The sequence below is a fragment of the Mixophyes fleayi genome, chromosome 1, assembly GCF_038048845.1.
Source record: "Mixophyes fleayi isolate aMixFle1 chromosome 1, aMixFle1.hap1, whole genome shotgun sequence".
In the NCBI taxonomy this organism is placed as follows: Eukaryota; Metazoa; Chordata; class Amphibia; order Anura; family Limnodynastidae; genus Mixophyes; species Mixophyes fleayi.
The window spans coordinates 314950613-314969888 of NC_134402.1; the positions used below are offsets into that span (position 1 = coordinate 314950613).

General features: G+C 43.1%; 1 protein-coding gene across 1 annotated transcript in view; it reads left to right on the forward strand.

The window, feature by feature from the left end:
• The window catches only part of LOC142158437 (ubiquitin carboxyl-terminal hydrolase CYLD-like), a 35475-nt gene that overhangs the window by 5273 nt on the left and 10926 nt on the right, over window positions 1-19276 (forward strand). The window contains exons 3-8 of the mRNA XM_075212389.1: window positions 11742-12239; window positions 12325-12616; window positions 15357-15422; window positions 15802-16073; window positions 16445-16613; window positions 16719-16860. Of these exons, the coding sequence (XP_075068490.1) occupies window positions 11742-12239; window positions 12325-12616; window positions 15357-15422; window positions 15802-16073; window positions 16445-16613; window positions 16719-16860 (1439 nt within the window). The remainder of the gene's footprint in view (window positions 1-11741; window positions 12240-12324; window positions 12617-15356; window positions 15423-15801; window positions 16074-16444; window positions 16614-16718; window positions 16861-19276) is intronic.

Genomic DNA, 19276 nt, shown 5'->3' on the forward strand with positions numbered 1-19276 from the left:
GATGCTTGCGGTGGCGCGCAAAATTGCTGGACACTTTCGGCATTCAGCCAGTGCCTACCGCAGACTAGAGGCACATCAAAAAAGCATGAACCTGCCCTGCCATCACCTCAAACAAGAGGTTGTGACGCGCTGGAACTCCACCCTCTATATGCTGCAGAGGATGGAGGAGCAGCAAAAGGCCATTCAGGCCTACACAGCCACCTACGACATAGGCAAAGGAGTGGGGATGCGCCTCAGTCAAGCGCAGTGGAGACTGATTTCCGTGTTGTGCAAGGTTCTGCAGCCATTTGAACTTGCCACACGAGAAGTCAGTTCCGACACTGCCAGCTTGAGTCAGGTCATTCCCCTGATCAGGCTGTTGCAGAAGCAGCTGGAGAAAGTGAGGGAGGAGCTGGTAAGCCATTGCGATTACACCAAGCATGTAGCTCTTGTGGATGTAGCCCTTCGTACGCTTTGCCAGGATCCGAGGGTGGTCACTCTTTTAAAGTCAGAGGAATACATTCTGGCCACCGTGCTCGATCCTCGGTTTAAAGCGTATGTTGTGTCTCTGTTTCCGGCGGACACAAGTCTACAGCGGTGCAAAGACCTGCTGGTCAGGAGATTGTCCTCTGAAGAGGACCGTGACATGCCAACAGCTCCACCCTCATTTTCTTCCACATCTATGGCTGCGAGGAAAAAGCTCAGTTTTCCCAAAAGAGGCACTGGCGGGGATGCTGATAACATCTGGTCCGGACTGAAGGACCTGCCAACCATTGCAGACATGTCTACTCTCGCTGCATTGGATGCTGTCACAATAGAAAAAATTGTGGATGATTACTTTGCTGACACCATCCAAGTAGACATGTCAGACAGTCCATATTGTTACTGGCAGGAAAAAAAGGCAGTTTGGAAGCCCCTGTACAAACTGGCTCTATTTTACCTGAGTTGTCCCCCCTCCAGTGTGTACTCGGAAAGAGTTTTTAGTGCAGCGGGGAACCTGGTCAGTGAGCGGCGAAGGAGGTTGCTTCCTCACAACGTTGAAAAAATGATGTTTATAAAAATGAATAATCAATTCCTCAATGAAGTACAGCACTGCCCTCCAGATACTACAGAGGGACCTGTGGTTGTGGAGTCCAGCGGGGACGAATTGATAATGTGTGATGAGGAGGAAGTAGACACTGTAGGGGGAGAGGAATCAGAGGTTGAGGATGAGGACGACATCTTGCCTCAGTAGAGCCTGTTTAGTCTGTACAGGGAGAGATGAATAGCTTTTTTGGTGTGGGGGCCCAAACAAACCAATCATTTCAGCCAAAGTTGTTTGGTAGGCCCTGTCGCTGAAATGATTGGTTTGTTAAAGTGTGCATGTCCTATTTCAACAACATAAGGGTGGGTGTGAGGGCCCAAGGACAATTCCATCTTGGACCTTTTTTTTTTGCATTATATGACCAATCAACAGTCGTTTGCCATGTTCAAAAAGTAAAACCAAATTTAAAAAAATACAAGAAATTAAACCAAAAGTAAAATGCCGTGTCGTAATTTAAAACAAGAGGTATTGACGTGCTCTAAAACTACTGTATTGTTTATATTTTATAAACACTACACTTGAAAGCTTGAGTCTTTCAATAAAAAAGTAACTGTCCATTGCACGAATATTTGCAACAGGGACAATTTTAGGGTTAAGAAAGCCAACTAATAACACTTCGACGCTGTCTGTCTTTATAAACACTACACTTGGAAGTTGGAGGAGGTATTGTGGCCCCGGCACCAAATTTACTACCGGGGCCACTCCACTGTGCAGTCCATATTTAGGTGTATCAGATATTAAACAACGGTGACAGTTGATGCCCAATTTTTTAATTATATTGTGGCCTCGGTACCAAATTGTGTACCGGGGCCACCACACTACGCAGTCCAGATACTTGTTTGGTGGAATTCAGACCAGTTGAGGGTTTTATTATTATATTGTGGGGACCACTCTATCTATACCACACTACAACTCTATACCACTCTATTTCATACTTTAATTCTATTTCATACTTTAATTCTATTCAATACTTTAATTCTATTACTAATTACCATAAAGAGGAACTGCCGCTTCTATTTAATACTTTAATTCTATTAGTAGTTACCATAAAGAGGAACAAAATAAACCAATTTTACCAAAAGTATAATATGACTTAGACTTACAAACACTACACTTGAAAGATGGTGCCTTTAAATGAAAAAGTCAGTCTTCATTGCACGACTATGTGCAACAGGGACAGTTTTTTGGTTTACAAAGTCAACCAATAACACTTGGACCCTGTCTGTCTTTAACATACTTGATGGGATCTCAATGACGAATTGTCTGTACCATGTTTGGAGGAGGTATTGTGGCCCCGGTATCAAATTGGGTACCGGGGCCACCCCACTACGCAGTCCAGATACTTGTTTGGTGGAATTCTGACACGTGGAGGGTGTATTTATTTTATTGTGGCCCCGGTATCAAATTGGGTACCGGGGCCACCACACTACGCAGTCAAGATAGATAGATGCGTATCATAGATAAAGTACATTCAGTGGTGTGGGGCAAATTGAAAAATATTCAAAATGCACTGACATTATCAAAAACAAGAGGTTGTCACACGCTAAAACTCCAACATGTATATGATGGAGAGGATGGAGGAGCAGCCGTATGTGTAGTGTAATGCAGACCTGTTGAAGGTTTTTTATATATTTTATTGTGGTGCCCAGTGCCCACTCCTCTAGGCAGTCCAGGTACATTTATTGGTGCGATTCATAAAAGTTCAGGGTTTTTAATATATTGTGGTGACCCACTCCTCTACGCAGTCCAGGTACATTTATTGGTGCGAATCAAACAAGTTGATGGTTTTCTTATTATATATATTGTGGTGACCCACTCCTCTACGCAGTCCAGGTACATTTATTGGTGCGATTCATAAAAGTTCAGGGTTTTTAATATATATTATGGTGACCCACTCCTCTACGCAGTCCAGGTACATTTATTGGTGCGATTCATAAAAGTTCAGGGTTTTTAATATATTGTGGTGACCCACTCCTCTACGCAGTCCAGGTACATTTATTGGTGCGATTCATAAAAGTTCAGGGTTTTTAATATATATTGTGGTGACCCACTCCTCTACGCAGTCCAGGTACATTTATTGGTGCGAATCAAACAAGTTGATGGTTTTCTTATTATATATATTGTGGTGACCCACTCCTCTACGCAGTCCAGGTACATTTATTGGTGCGATTCATAAAAGTTCAGGGTTTTTAATATATATTGTGGTGACCCACTCCTCTACGCAGTCCAGGTACATTTATTGGTGCGAATCAAACAAGTTGATGGTTTTCTTATTATATATATTGTGGTGACCCACTCCTCTACGCAGTCCAGGTACATTTATTGGTGCGATTCATAAAAGTTCAGGGTTTTTAATATATTGTGGTGACCCACTCCTCTACGCAGTCCAGGTACATTTATTGGTGCGATTCATAAAAGTTCAGGGTTTTTAATATATATTGTGGTCACCCACTCCTCTACGCAGTCCAGGTACATTTATTGGTGCAAATCAAACAAGTTGATGGTTTTCTTATTATATATATTGTGGTGACCCACTCCTCTACGCAGTCCAGGTACATTTATTGGTGCGATTCATAAAAGTTCAGGGTTTTTAATATATATTGTGGTCACCCACTCCTCTACGCAGTCCAGGTACATTTATTGGTGCAAATCAAACAAGTTGATGGTTTTCTTATTATATATATTGTGGTGACCCACTCCTCTACGCAGTCCAGGTACATTTATTGGTGCGATTCATAAAAGTTCTGGGTTTTTAATATATATTGTGGTCACCCACTCCTCTACGCAGTCCAGGTACATTTATTGGTGCGATTCATAAAAGTTCAGGGTTTTTAATATATATTGTGGTGACCCACTCCTCTACGCAGTCCAGGTACATTTATTGGTGCGATTCATAAAAGTTCAGGGTTTTTAATATATTGTGGTGACCCACTCCTCTACGCAGTCCAGGTACATTTATTGGTGCGATTCATAAAAGTTCAGGGTTTTTAATATATTGTGGTGACCCACTCCTGTACGCAGTCCAGGTACATTTATTGGTGCAATTCATAAAAGTTCAGGGTTTTTAATATATATTGTGGTGACCCACTCCTCTACGCAGTCCAGGTACATTTATTGGTGCGATTCATAAAAGTTCAGGGTTTTTAATATATATTGTGGTGACCCACTCCTCTACGCAGTCCAGGTACATTTATTGGTGCGAATCATAAAAGTTCAGGGTTTTTAATATATATTGTGGTGACCCACTCCTCTACGCAGTCCAGAAAGATACCTTGTTGCAACGTTTTGGACTAATAACTATATTGTGAGGTGTTCAGAATACACTGTAAATTAGTGGAAATGCTTGTTATTGAATGTTATTGAGGTTAATAATAGCCTAGGAGTGAAAATAAGCCCAAAAACTTGATTTTTAAACTTTTTATGTTTTTTTCAAAAAAAATCCGAATCCAAAACCTTAAATCCGAACCGAGACCTTTCGTCAAGTGTTTTGCAAGACAAATCCGAACCCCAAAAAAAAACGAAAATCCGGATCCAAAACACAAAACACGAGACCTCAAAAGTCGCCGGTGCACATCCCTACTCTCAAGCATGTTTCCATTCTTCAGTGCATGAAACTGGGGCAGATAGTGTCTTGTTTCAAAATGTACAGTTTGCTAGCTTCCATTCACGACCCTTCCAAAACAAGCTACAAGCAAGGTGGTCGAGGCCCAATACTCAATTGGCAACACAGTTCTTCCATTTTTCGTCACTGACTTGTCAGTCTCTTGTGTGGTGGCAGAAGATGAGCAATCTCTGTCCGGGAAGTCCCTTCTCAGTGTGGAGCTGGATCATAGTAACCACAGACCCCAGCTTATGATGACAATGAACCTCCGTCTTCAGAAGGCTTTGTTCCCAGAAGGAGACAAGGCTGCCCATCAGGGCTTTTAAGCTAAGGGCAGTTTTCAACACCCTGGTACAGGCACAGTTCTTTCTTAATAACAGACCCATTCAAATCTAGTCTGACAGTGCTACGGCAGTGACTTATATCATCCACTGTGGGGACCAGAAGTCCCCTTGTCATGACGGAGGCAACCAGGGTCATGTGCTGGATGGAATATCCTGTCCCTGCCATATTGGTGGTCTTTATCCCATGGGTAGACAATTGGGAAGCTGACTACTTAAGCTGTTCCTCCAGAGGTGTTTGCCCTTATTATGGACAGGTGGGGTCAGCCAGACTTTGATATGATGGCCACTCGGCTGAACCACAAAATGGACTGTTATTGTGCCAGGACCAAGGATCAGCAGGCATCCCTAGTGGATGCCTTGACGATTCCCTGGAATCACTGGCTGATGTATATCTTTACTCTGATTGCTATGTTACCTTGCGTGCTAAAGAAGGCAAAGTTGGAGGAGGCACAGATAATTCTGCTGGCACCAGACTGAATGTGAAGATACTGGTATGCTGATAGAACCGCCCTGGAGACATCCTCTCAGGGATGATATTCTGATCCAGGGTCCGTTCCTTTATCAGAACTGGGTATGACTGGCTTTGATGGCCTGGTGGCTAAGGCCCTTATTCTCCGCAGAAGAGGTTTCTCTGACAAAGTCATCCAGATGATGATTAAGGCCAGGAAACTCTGGTCTTCTAAGAATTATCACTGGGTCTGGAAGTCCTACATAGACTGGTGTGAACGGTGAGGTGCACCCACATCTTCATTCTGTCTGGCTTTGTTCTTGTCTTTCCTCAAGGATGTCCTGGGCAAGGGCCTATGTTTGGCATCTCCTAAGGTTCAGGTCTTGGCCTTGTCTGTCTTTTTCCAAAGACTAGCTGTTTTGACGGAGGCCCACACCTTTTTTCAGGGGGTCCTTCACGTCCAACTACCTTTTGTTCCACCAATGGTGCCGTGGGACCTGAAATGGTTCTTAAAAATTCTGACTTGCTAATCTGATCCTGATATGCTACTGAATGATTGTTACCTAATAGAGAGAGAGAGAGAGAGAGAGAGAGAGAGAGAGAGATACAATTAACCCTCTAATCGAAATAGCCAGGCAACTTCTCCTGCTGAGTCCCTGGCTTGTCTGCACCAGCTGATCTATTGTGTACCGACCCGGCTTGTCAGTTGGCCCTTCTCCTGCTGAGTCCCTGGCTTGTCTGTATCAACTGATCTACTGTATACCGACCCGGCTTTTCAGTTGGCCCTTCTCCTGCTGAGTCCCTGGCTTGTCTGCACCAACTGATCTACTGTGTACCGACCCGGCTTGTCAATTGGCCCTTCTCCTGCTGAGTCCCTGGCTTGTCTGTATCAGCTGGTCTACTGTGTACCGACCCGGCTTGTCAATTAGCCCTTCTCCTGCTGAATCCCTGGCTTATCTGCACCAACTGATCTACTGTATACCGACCCGGCTTGTCAGTTAACCCTTCTCCTGCTGAATCCCTGGCTTATCTGCATCAACTGATCTACTGTGTACCGACCCGGCTTTTCAGTTAACCCTTCTCCTGCTGAATCCCTGGCTTATCTACATCAACTGATCTACTGTGTACCAACCCGGCTTGTCAATTAACCCTTCTCCTGCTGAGTCCCTGGCTTACCTGTATCAACTGATCTACTGTGTACCGACCCGGCTTGTCAATTAACCCTTCTCCTGCTGAATCCCTGGCTTATCTGCATCAACTGATCTATTGTGTACCGACCCGGCTTGTCAGTTAACCCTTCTCCTGCTGAATCCCTGGCTTATCTACATCAACTGATCTACTGTGTACCGACCCGGCTTGTCAATTAACCCTTCTCCTGCTGAGTCCCTGGCTTATCTGCACCAACTGTTCTACTGTGTACCGACCCGGCTTGTCAATTAACCCTTCTGCTGAATCCCTGGCTTATCTGCATCAACTGATCTACTGTGTACCGACCCGGCTTGTCAATTAACCCTTCTCCTGCTGAATCCCTGGCTTATCTGCACCAACTGATCTACTGTGTACCGACCCGGCTTGGCAATTAACCCTTCTCCTGCTGAATCCCTGGCTTATCTGCAGCAACTGATCTACTGTGTACCGACCCGGCTTGTCAGTTAACCCTTCTCCTGCTGAATCCCTGGCTTAACTGCATCAACTGTATATAAAACATTATTTTATATGCCTTTATCTTGTTTTTCCTGATTTTATATTTACCAGCAACTAGTTTTACCTGTTATTATTCTTGCCTATTTCCATTGTCCTTATTACCTCTCCTTCTATTATTCTTTGCCTTCCACGCCCTATTTGGTTATTGTCCTCCATCTTGCTATTGTCTCCCTGCTTATTCTTACCTGTTATCCGCTGTCCTTATTATCTTACTGTTCTGCTATCATTCTTACCTGTCTTCATTGTCCTTATTATCTCACTGTACTGTTGTTCCATGCCCTCCACGCCCTAATTCGTTATTATCTTCCACCTTTTCATTGTCTTCCTGCCTTTGTTCTTACCTGTTTTTCACTGTCCCCACTATCTCACTGTTCTGTTACTCTCTCTCCCTACTATGCCTCCCCGCTCTCACTCCATACCCATACTCTCCCCCCGCCCTACCTCTCCCGTTCCTCCCCGCCATCCCCCGCGCGCTGCTCATCTTGCTAACCTCATCCCCATTTCCCCCCTCTCCTCTCCCCCTTTCTTCTGTGCCCTCTGGAATGCCAGATCCGTCCGCAACAAGCTGACTGCTATCCACGACCTCTTTCTATCCAACTCCTTTAACCTTCTTGCCGTTACTGAAACCTGGCTCTCCGATTCTGATACTACTTCCCCCGCTGCCCTCTCCTATGGTGGCCTCTCCTTCACCCACTCCGCCAGGCCTGGTGCCCGCCCTGGCGGTGGAGTTGGCCTCCTCCTCTCCTCCACCTGTACTTTTCGTGTCATTCCCCCTGAACCCTCCCTCTCCTTCTCCTCTTTTGAAGCTCACTCCATCCGCCTCTTCTACCCCATCCATCTCCGCGTCACTGTCATCTACCGCCCCCCTGGCCCCACCTCCCTCTTCCTTGACAACTTTGCTAGCTGGCTTCCTCACTACCTCTCCTCCGATCTCCCCTCGATCATTCTCAGTGACTTTAATATCCCCATCGACAACCCCACCTACCCTGCTTCCAGCAAACTGCTCACCCTCTCTTCCTCCCTTGGTCTCACCCAATGGACCTCCTCCTCTACCCACTGCCTTGGTCACTCCCTTGATCTTGTCTTCTCCTACCTATGTAATCTCTCCGACTTCTCCATCTCTCCCTTTCCTCTATCCGACTACCATCTCCTCTCCTTCTCTCTCTCCTCTTCTCCTGCTCCCCTCCCCCTGCCCAAACCTACTCTGTCCATACGCAACCTCGATGCTCTTGACCCTGCCTCTCTGTCCTCCTCTCTCGATACCCTCCTTTCTCCCCTTTCCTCCCAGGCCTGCCCCAACCAGGCGGTCTCCCTCTACAATCACACCCTCACCTCCGCTCTGGACGCGGTCGCCCCTGCCCACTCCGTCCACCCCCGCTGCTCCAAACCCCAACCCTGGCACTCCAAATTTACCCGCTTCCTCCAAAAATGCTCCCGTTCCGCCGAACGTCACTGGAGAAAATCCCGCTCCCTGGCTGACTTCCTCCACTTTAAATTCATCCTTTCATCCTACAGCTCTGCCCTCTCACTCGCTAAACAATCTTTCTTTAAATCCCTCATCTCTTCCCAGTCCTCTAACCCCCGCCGCCTCTTTGCCACCTTCAGCACTCTCCTGGCCCCCTCCCCTCCCCCCACCCCCTCCTCCCTGACTGCCTCTGATTTCGCCTCCTTCTTCTCCTCTAAAATCGAGGCCATCCGACTTGAAATCTCCTCCTCCACTCTCTCTTCCACCCCTCCCACTCTTCTGTCCTCCCCCCCCAACCACCTTCCCCTCCACTCCTTCCGTCCCACCACCGGCAAGGAAGTCCACTCTCTCATTTTATCCTCCCCCCCCCACTACCTGCCCCCTGGATCCCATCCCCTCCCACCTTCTTCGCTCCCTTTCCCCCACCACCTGCTCCCACCTCGCTCACCTCTTTAATCTCTCCCTCTCCACTGGCATCTTCCCCTCCTCCTTCAAACATGCTCTCGTATCCCCCATTCTTAAGAAACCTAATCTCGACCCCACTTCTCTCTCGAACTATCGCCCCATATCTCTTCTCCCTTTTGCCTCCAAAATTCTTGAGAGGCTCGTCTGCAGCCGTCTCACCTCCTACCTTTCTGAATACTCCCTCCTTGATCCTCTCCAGTCTGGTTTCCGCCCCCTCCACTCCACTGAAACTGCCCTGGCTAAAGTCACCAATGACCTCCTCTCTGCAAAAGCCAGGGGCCACTTCTCCCTTCTCATCCTCCTTGACCTCTCTGCAGCCTTTGACACCGTTGACCACCCCCTCCTCCTTCACACCCTCCAGTCTTTCGGCCTCTCCGGCCCAGTCCTGTCCTGGTTCACCTCTTACCTTACTCACCGTTCCTTCTCTGTCACCACCTCTGGGTCTCTCTCCCCCCCATCCACCCTTCCAGTTGGGGTCCCTCAGGGCTCTGTTCTGGGACCCTTACTCTTCTCTCTATACACCTCCTCCCTGGGTGAACTCATCAGCTCCTTCGGCTTCAGCTACCACCTTTACGCTGACGACACTCAACTATACCTCTCCTCTCCTGATCTCTCTCCCTCCCTCCTCTCTAGGGTGTCCGCCTGCCTCTCTGCCATCTCCTCCTGGATGTCCTCTCGATTCCTCAAACTTAACCTTGCCAAAACTGAGCTCATAGTTTTTCCTCCCTCTCATACCCCATCCCCTTCTGACCTCTCCATCACTGTCAACAATACCTCTATCTCACCTGTCCCCCAACTTCGCTGCCTTGGTGTCATCCTCGACTCCTCTCTCTCCTTTGGTCCCCACATCCTCTCTCTTGCTAAATCCTGCCGCTTCCAGCTGCGCAACATCGCTCGCATCCGGCCCTTCCTCTCCCAAGATGCCACCAAATGCCTTATCCACTCTCTGATCATCTCCCGCCTGGACTACTGCAACCTCCTCCTCACTGGTCTCCCCCACTCTCATCTCGATCCCCTTCGATCTGTCCTTAACGCTGCAGCTAGGCTTATTTTCCTCTCTCGCTGCTCCTCTTTTGTCTCCCCCCTCTACCTAGCCCTTCACTGGCTCCCATTCCCCTTCAGAATCCTCTTTAAGCTCCTCACACTCACCTACAAGGCCCTCGCCAACTCCACTGCGCCCTACATTTCCACCCTCCTCTCTATTCATGCTCCATCCCGCCCTCACCGTTCTGCCTCTGACCGTCGCCTCTCTTCCCCCCTTATAACCTCCTCCCACGCGCGTATCCAAGACTTCGCCCGCGCTGCCCCCCTCCACTGGAACAAGCTCCCTCCCTCCATCAGAACTTCCCCTAATCTGTCCAGCTTCAAACGGGCCCTAAAAACCCACCTTTTTCTTAAAGCCTTTCTGTCTCCCACTTAACTTCCTACCTTATCTTCTGCCTCTGTCCCCCTACTCTCCCTCTCTCCCCTGCGTCTCTCTGTCTGTCCACCCCTCCCCTTAGATTGTACGCTCCTCTGAGCAGGGCCATCTCTCCTCCTGTTTCCACCACTTCTAACTCTGCTCTCCAGCTACTTAGCCCTCCTCCTCAAAGGTCCTCCACCCCACGTCCACTTTCGCTCCCTCCTCCCCCCTGGGGGTCTCCCTGTCTTCCGCGCCCCCCTTCTTGGGCCCCGTCGTTTTCGGATCCTCCCTCCCCTTTCCCCGCCCTCTCTAGCTGTGCATTGAGCGTACTGAGTTGCTGTGTTTACTGTACTGTGCTGTCTCCCATTGTATTGTGATTTTGTTTGTCTCTGTACGGCGCTGCGGATGCCTTGTAGCGCCTTATAAATAAATATTAATAATAATAATAACTGTGTTGTGGCAGTTTTTTATTGGAGACAACCTTTTGTGATTTTCTGCCTAATGAATTGCAGTGATTGTTATTACTAGTTTAGATGGGTTAATTGCAACTTTGTGGACATATGAAAATATTACAGGAGAAGAATTAACTGTCATCTGACAATCTAAAAGATAGTGTCAGCACTAAGGATAATTTTACTAAGGCTCTCGATTTGAGATACAAATGTGTGGATGTAATTGCATATAAGAAAACATATTTTCCTGATGAATTCTGTGGCCTTAGATCGCAGAACAAAAACACAAAAGATTGAAAGCAACTTTATTGTACCATATTCCAACATACCATATCAATAAGAAAAAATAATTATGATATATTTCAACGAGAGTAGTGACGTGGCTTGGCAGTAATAGTCTGCCATTTTTAACAGTGGTTCCTTAATGCAATATTTAGTGTTTTCAAATTTCTCATTTTAATTATTTCGCTAGTGAAGTAAAAGATCCTGTCATCTGAAGGCTTGTAGATTAGATAAGTGCCTGACATAGCCATATCATCCTTTAGGCAACCTAGGCATAGGATCCTGTGGGCTTTGAAGGGTCCATATTACCCTAACCTGTTTTTATGTTTTGGGTTTTTCAGCAAACATAGTTGAGAAGGGTACCCAAACCAGTATGTTACCTAGGGCCCCCACTGGGTCTTAATCTGGCTCCTGTGCCAGATGGCATGGCTGCAATAATTGGGATTAGAACGTCAGAGCCAATAACTAACAGCATTTATTTGATACTTACTCAGGTTTCTCTTCTCTATCACTAGGTTTCTTGTGGACCTCCTTATTTAATCTATTCAAGAAGCAGGAGGGAAATGTCTTCTCAAAAATTGTTTATTGCAATACGTGATTTCTCATCACTTCCCTATTCTGATGGCGCATATGAGAGAGTGGAGAGAGGGAGTCTGCTAAGTTCATCTGGATCTCCACCTTCAAGCCACAATAGGGCGGACCATACTGTATTCCATTCACAACCACTCTATGTAAGACTGTACGAATCTCAGAAGGTGGTTGCTATAGACTTAGAGTCTGTAAAAGAAATTGGGACCTCGGTTTGGAGAATATTGCTAGCAGTTACAGATACAGAAGAGCGATTTGCATTTTATATTGACCACAAAAGACTGCGAGAAGTGACTCAGTTAAAAACTGGGGATAATGTTCGGGTCCAGGTCATTTCATCTAGTGGGCGCAAGGAGAAAGGTGTGCTGTTATACCGAGGACCTGTCAATCACAAACAAGACATTCTTTTTGGAGTGCAGCTTGTGGTGAGTTATACTTAGATATGTTGTAAAATTACTTGAGCCAATGGTTTTGTTTTCCGTTTTATGTTCCTATAATCTTACCTTTCAGGGATCTGCAGAGGGAAAAGGTTTCACCGATGGCACATTTTGTGGTCAAATGTTCTTTCAGTGTAATGAAAATTGTGGAGTCTTTGTTCCGGGAAGCAGATTGGAGCGAGATTGGGTTGAATACCCAAATAGAAAACTAGGAAAAACGGATGACAAGTCTTCTGGAGGACAAGAAGAGGTTTCTTCAAGAACAAGAAACCATCAAGAGCCACGTACAAAGCAAATTACTTTTTTGCCAAGAGGAGTTAGGCAGCAGAGCCCACAGAGAGTAGACGGGAAAGACCAGGACAATGGTAACCGTTCATTGGGTTGTTACATTTTTCATATAAAGCCTTCTAAAGCTGGTATATCTTGGTACAATATACAGTATATATATTTTGTTTCTTGTTAGACAATATCTGTATATAGTTCTCAAGGACATGCATTGAAATATTGTAGCAACCCATTTATGTTCACTTTTTTACCTTTACAATTTTTTTTTAAATTATTTTATGTTTTTGGATACTGTACTTTTTTCACCACTTATTTAATGGTCCTGGTTACATAAATGGTGTGAATGGAGAAAGCACTTAGGCTTCTCTTTTGTTTGATCTGTGCCTTACGTTTGTAGAATTTGGTTGGTAAGACTAAGGAGTATGGATTGGGAGTAATGCACACGGGACACAAATTTAATAGTGAAAAACATTTGAGATAAGTACTTCACAGTGCATCAGACACCACTCAATCAGACATTTGGGGAGAGCGGTTTTCTAGTAATACATCTATAGATAAAAATCTACTTTGATTCAGAAACTACAATGAAATTGAATCATGCATACTGCAGATCTTTTTACACATTTTAAAATGGTCATTATGCTTTTATGATTATTTACATATAAAACTAGATTTTTTTTGTTGGGGGGGGGGGGGTTAATTTTTTAAGTAACAATTTACTGATGTTAAGCAATCATTTGTAGTTAATCAGTAAACATCACATGCACAGTTTTGCTTTTTGATCAGGAAAATGTTACTAAGATCTGCATTCTATATATTCTAGCAATGTTTCCCCTTTTTCACCAAAAATATTCCTTTTGCAGCCTTCTTTTTATTAATTTTGTAATACATTGTATATTCCTTTTCCTCCACAAATATTGCTTTATTGACTAGTTTTGATGGCAATGTAAACTATAACTTTCACAGTAGCCTTAAAGATCATTTAAAAAGCTGCAAAAATGCAGGCCTACAATGCAAACGCAGATATGTAACGTCCTGGCCCTCTTTGTGCGACTGTCCAACTTTCTACAGAAAGTGCGGTGACAAGTTTACTTATGTCATTCTTTCTGATGGTAAAAATTGGGTAGGTCAGGGCTTTCTATGCTAAATGTCACAGTCACATGTATGTGCCTTCTATTGCACGCAGATACAAAAACTTCAGAGGGTGGAGATTGGCTGCGGAGCCTCTTAAATTCTCACCACCCCCAGGTGCTGGTAATCCAAGTATTTTCTATATTTCAATGGAATGCCTTTTGCACAAACTGGGAGTATTTTGACAAAGCTCACTTAGAAGCAAAATTCTATTTCAATAGAATAAAAACAATGTGCAATAGTGACACATATATAAAGACCGTTCTGTGTCCTTTTACTCGCATGACTTTTTTAAAACATTAATGTGGATCGCAGGAGCAGTATTTAATGTGGAAAATGTAAATGTCCAAATGATTGAAGGGAATGGTCCTAAAGTGATAGTAGGTAGAAGTTTGCATGCTGTAAATAGCACAACCTCATAGTCCCATCTCACTCCCCATTCCTGAATGTGGTCTCGGAGAGTATTAGAACAGAGGCACTCCTCAAAGTGGAAAAGGGTCTTGCACCTATGTGTGCTGTGGGTGGACAAAAAAGTAAATGTATGTCCTACTTCATATTGTGCAGTTAGCTCCTTTCCATTCCTTTTTTGTTCTTTTGACAGCCAAATGGTATAAAAAAAATAAAATCTTTACTTTTTATAGCAGTCTATTGCCCTCCAGGAATGAGCTTAATTTGGTCAGAACTTTACAGCCAAACTGCATAGAAAGTATGTTTGTTGTTGTCTGCCCCAGAACAATTACCTGCCCGCTCATGCATAAATATCTGTAATATACTCCCAAGGGACATTATGCAAATACACCACCCCTATTCTGCAGGATTGGTAATATTTACATTTGAAACAATGCCTCATTCGCAGGGTATTTAGAGCTCTCAACATACTTGTGCTAATCTAGAACATCCACCTATAAAACATCTGTTTATGCTTTGTTTGGCCACCTCAGAGCAGAGTAGGCTGTTCTATAGACCCTGGAACCCAAACCACTTACAGGTAATAAACTATTTGTTATAGCGTTAAATTGTCTTATTGCAGTTATTTTTAAACCTCAATTAAAAGATTGTGCTCTTTTATAGTATTCTGGAACTGTCTGAATACTACCAGGATTACATTTCAATGAAGCCATCGTCTTACATACTTGACAATGCTCATGACAGTGTGGTAATCAGTGATTGATTCACATGGCATGAATTATACCATGATTAGCATCTACTTCTGTGTCTAGGTTGTAATCTGCATTGTAAAATACCTTCATTACCCATCTTTGTTTTGAGTCGTTAAAAGATCAGATATAAAGTACTTGCACATGGGGAAAGTCATGTGACCGCTCTATGGAAGAGGCATGCAGCAGCCACTCATCAGAACGAAGTCCAGACAGAAATGATTGATTAAATTTCTTCAGAACCTTCTTATGTTTGACAGTGTTACTTTGTTTTTTACACTTGTACTATATAGCACAAAAAATAAATACAAAATGCACACATTGATAAATCCTTTATATAGTTTAAAGTGTAATGTTTAAAAAAAACAAAAATGGTTGGCTCAGGCTCTGAATTCTCAATTGTAGCTGTTACATTGTTTTTTCTGAATGGTGATGTTACCAGATACAACTTTGGTAGCACACAGTCTAACCCTATAATTCACAAATGCACTAAATGTACAGACATAGCTGATGTCTAGCTTTGTGTCAGCAGATTTATTGCCAGCAAGAGAAGAGAAGAATGCAAAGCACTGCACACCAAAGGACCACACATCACAAGGTATGATGGACCACACTGTAGTTTCATATTCAGCCACTGATGATACACTTGTAAATATGGCTATTCCAAATGTTCACTTGGTAATTGCATCTCTAATGCTCTTTTATCTATTATATTTACTGGGAATAATAGTGGTTGATAAAGACTGAGTATCACAAAACTGTAATCTACTATCCCTTCAATAATGTTGCTATTGGCCTGCGTCTTCCTATAATCATATGATAAAGTCAATGAAGGTAGTAACAGTGGAATAAACACACAAAAAAACAAAATATATCTAATACTGCAGTAAATACATGAGGTGAAACTATTGGGTAGTTGGTACATTATAAATCTGGAAATGAATTGATTAATAAGTTTGATATACATTTTCACACAGCTGAGGATGAACCTCTACCATTGACACATCCACATGAAGGAGGGGAAGCACAAATCTGTAATCAGCCTTCAGGCGATCACCACCCACCATCCAGTCTGTACTATCCTCCTAGGAACGGCAGCCTCTCCAGCCTGCCTCCTGATGCCCGAACTCTAGGACAAGGTTTAGAGCTGAATTCCATGGTTGAAGTGAACGAACCTCCAATTTATGGGGTGATCCGCTGGATCGGTAATATACCCGAATTTCCTGAACCTATTGCAGGGCTCGAAATGGTAATTTAGTTTTCTGTGATATTTGTCCACATAACTTATTTTTGTATATTTTTCTGCAAAAAGAAAGGTACCAAAGTACCTTTCTATGAAGGAATTAACTTGCATTAAAAATTACTGGTATGAATGTTAATAGACTGAATTCATGAAGATGCATTTTATCGACTCTTAATAAAAAGATCATAAGCAACTTGTTGGAATTGCACTTAATGGTCAAAATACATTTGAATGTCTCTAATCTTTTCAGGAATTGGAAGCAAAATGTAATCGGGTTCCAAATTGTGTGCACTAATAGATGTAGCAATAGTACAGTTTCAATTATATTGATTGGCTGTAGAAATAATGTGGTATGGTATTCTGTCCTTAAACTGCAGGAGGAGGAACTGTCATCTGCCTATACAGATGGAATATACAGAGGGGTTCGGTATTTCCAATGCGGTCCCAATAAGGCTTTGTTTGTGAAACTACGAAACTGCCGTTCAGACTCTCGATTTTACTCCCTACATGGACCAGCCAATCAGAATCAGAGATGTGACTCTATTGGTGAGCATCCCAGGTCATTGTGCAATCAATTTGAGAATTATGGTGTTATGTATGTCAGGAATCTAAGGCTACTGATTTAGTAACGTCTGTCTAATTTTATCTTAGCATTCCAGGACTACACTAGTAAGTGTGTTGAGGAAAACACCCCACCTGCAACAGAAAATGAGGTTGTAGAATGTCTGACGGGGTGGAAGAAAGGGATACAAGGACACTGCAATTCCTGTTATTTGGATGCAACACTATTCTGGTAATGAACAAGAACCCTGTTGTTCTTCAATCCTGTATTTTCATATAGTAGAAAAAGTATGTGTTTAAACTCCTGTGAATACTACATGTGTAAACTCGGCCAGTATGCTAGACCTTCCAGGGCTGAAATCTGACAATAAGGGGGGAATTCAACTGACCGAGTAACGTGGCCCGTGGATTATTACCGTTTGTACGGTAATTTCAACGCTGATTTTTGCTGGCAGCACTGAGAGCTGCAAGCGGAAATCCACGTTAAAATTACTGTATTAATGGACATAGTGCACGGGCCGGGTTACTCTCACGAGTTACAGGGTCAATTGAATTCCCCCCTAAGAGTTTACAAATTCTTCCCATTGTTTGGGAATTTAGACTGTAGGCTCCAACGGTGCAGGGACTGTTGTGAATGAAAAATATTCTCTGTGTAGCGCTGTGTGATGTGGTGAGGCTATAAAAGTAATTGATAGTAGTGAATATTTGTAGAGACAGAAAGAAGCTGACCAGCTGTTAAAATAGCTGCCAGTCAGGAATTGAAATCTGTAATAGCAGAGCTGAATAGTGTTATTTACAATTGTGGAACTTCAAAGTGATATTGTTACTATGTAAATGACATGTGGGAAGTATTCACCACAGACAGACCATAAATTAATCCTGAGAACAGGAATAATACAAACAGGCAGACTAAATTAGTTATCTGCTTACAAGTGAAAGATGATCAATTGATTTAAAAAAGGAAAGAGATACTGTATGCGGAAAGGGCTGCATGCATTGCATGAAAGGTCAAATTTAAATAGTGGAGTGTACCTATGCAAATTATACAGCTTAAAACATCAGGAAATGCAAGTTAGTGTACAGGCAAATATAGAAATTGCAGCAGAGAGGAATGAAAGAGAATATTAAAGATTGCCATGTAGCAGCTATTTTCCTGTATCAAAATGGAGCTTTAAATATTGCCATTAAAGCTATGTCAGAATCAGAACTCAACTTTGAGTCGGTCAGGAAGGAAATTGGACCAGAAAAGACACTAAGATCAGAAACGGCTCTTAATGCTGGAGAAATCATGGAAGTGAAAGTAGAATGCAGCACCTGTTTTTTTCCGCTATAAGCAACCTAGCCATTTGAGGAAAGACTATATATACGCTTTCTGAAGGGATGGAAAATGGTTGGTAAGCAATGTGAGTTAATGTGTTACCTGTAACCGTGTTTTTTCTCTTTCCTGTTCCTTTGTTATATTGCTTGTTGTTCCATTGTTTGCTACAGACAAATAATGCTGTGGCGTTCTTTATTCTCCAAGTATCATTTACAGAGAACCTAAACTTCTAGATCCGTATTCTAAACAGTGACCATCAAAATGTATAACTGACGTTGTCCAAAAATGCATTAATCGTGTAGGGGGTTGATACAATCTATTTCTAAGTCAGATTTAATTTTTTTACTTAATTTTCCTATAAAATTACTTAACTGTATTGATCGTAGTCGGTTTGCACAAAGAACCTAATGTTTCTGCATATGCACCATTAACATGAATGGAACCTGCTAAATTGCTTGGTTGGCTGAAAGGAAATGTAATGTACGGGACAGACTGTCCATAGAGGGACTAAATTATGTGCTACTGCACTATTTGAATTGCCTTAATTACAGAATACCTATTATAATACAAATATGAAACGTACATAGAAATAGGATCTTATAGGTGTTTTTAGCAGCCAGAAGCAAAACAAGACGTCACAGCTGACGTGTGAAGAGGATTCTTGGGCTGTGGCACCTATTCTAAAATCTGTAAAACTGAGACAGAAATAGATATAGGAACGGTACATCTGTATGTAAATGTAACATCACCTGTGCATGTCAGAAGAGTGACATCTAGTGGCCAAATTATGGAGAGCGAAAACCAAACTAAAATTCTTTCTTGGTGCTGTAATTCTCTACCACCTTCATGTTTACACTCCTGTCTTGTAATCATTTTTGACACATCCGTATTAATATATTGTGGCAAAAAACTGAAAATGAAAAAAAATATGGTAAACCAATAAAAATGTTGAATGTTGAACTCCAAAAATATCCATGTAGAAGGCCTTTATTAACACGTGCAATGAAAAATTGATATTTCATAATGTTTATATCTGTTAAATCTTTTGCTAACACAATTATGTCTTTCAAAATAATGGTACAGAAAACTAAGAAAATACTATAGTAACGCGCTATTTTATCTGTAAAGAAAAAAATAATTATGTTAACAGGTAAATAATTTAAAGTGAGCTGTAGCTTTATTACTGTGTGCATGGCAAGTTATTTACTGTTCAAGTGGGGAAGATCGTTAACGACCCTAATGGAAATCAATATTCATCATCATCATCACCATTTATTTATATAGCGCCACTAATTCCGCAGCGCTGTACAAAGAACTCATTCACATCAGT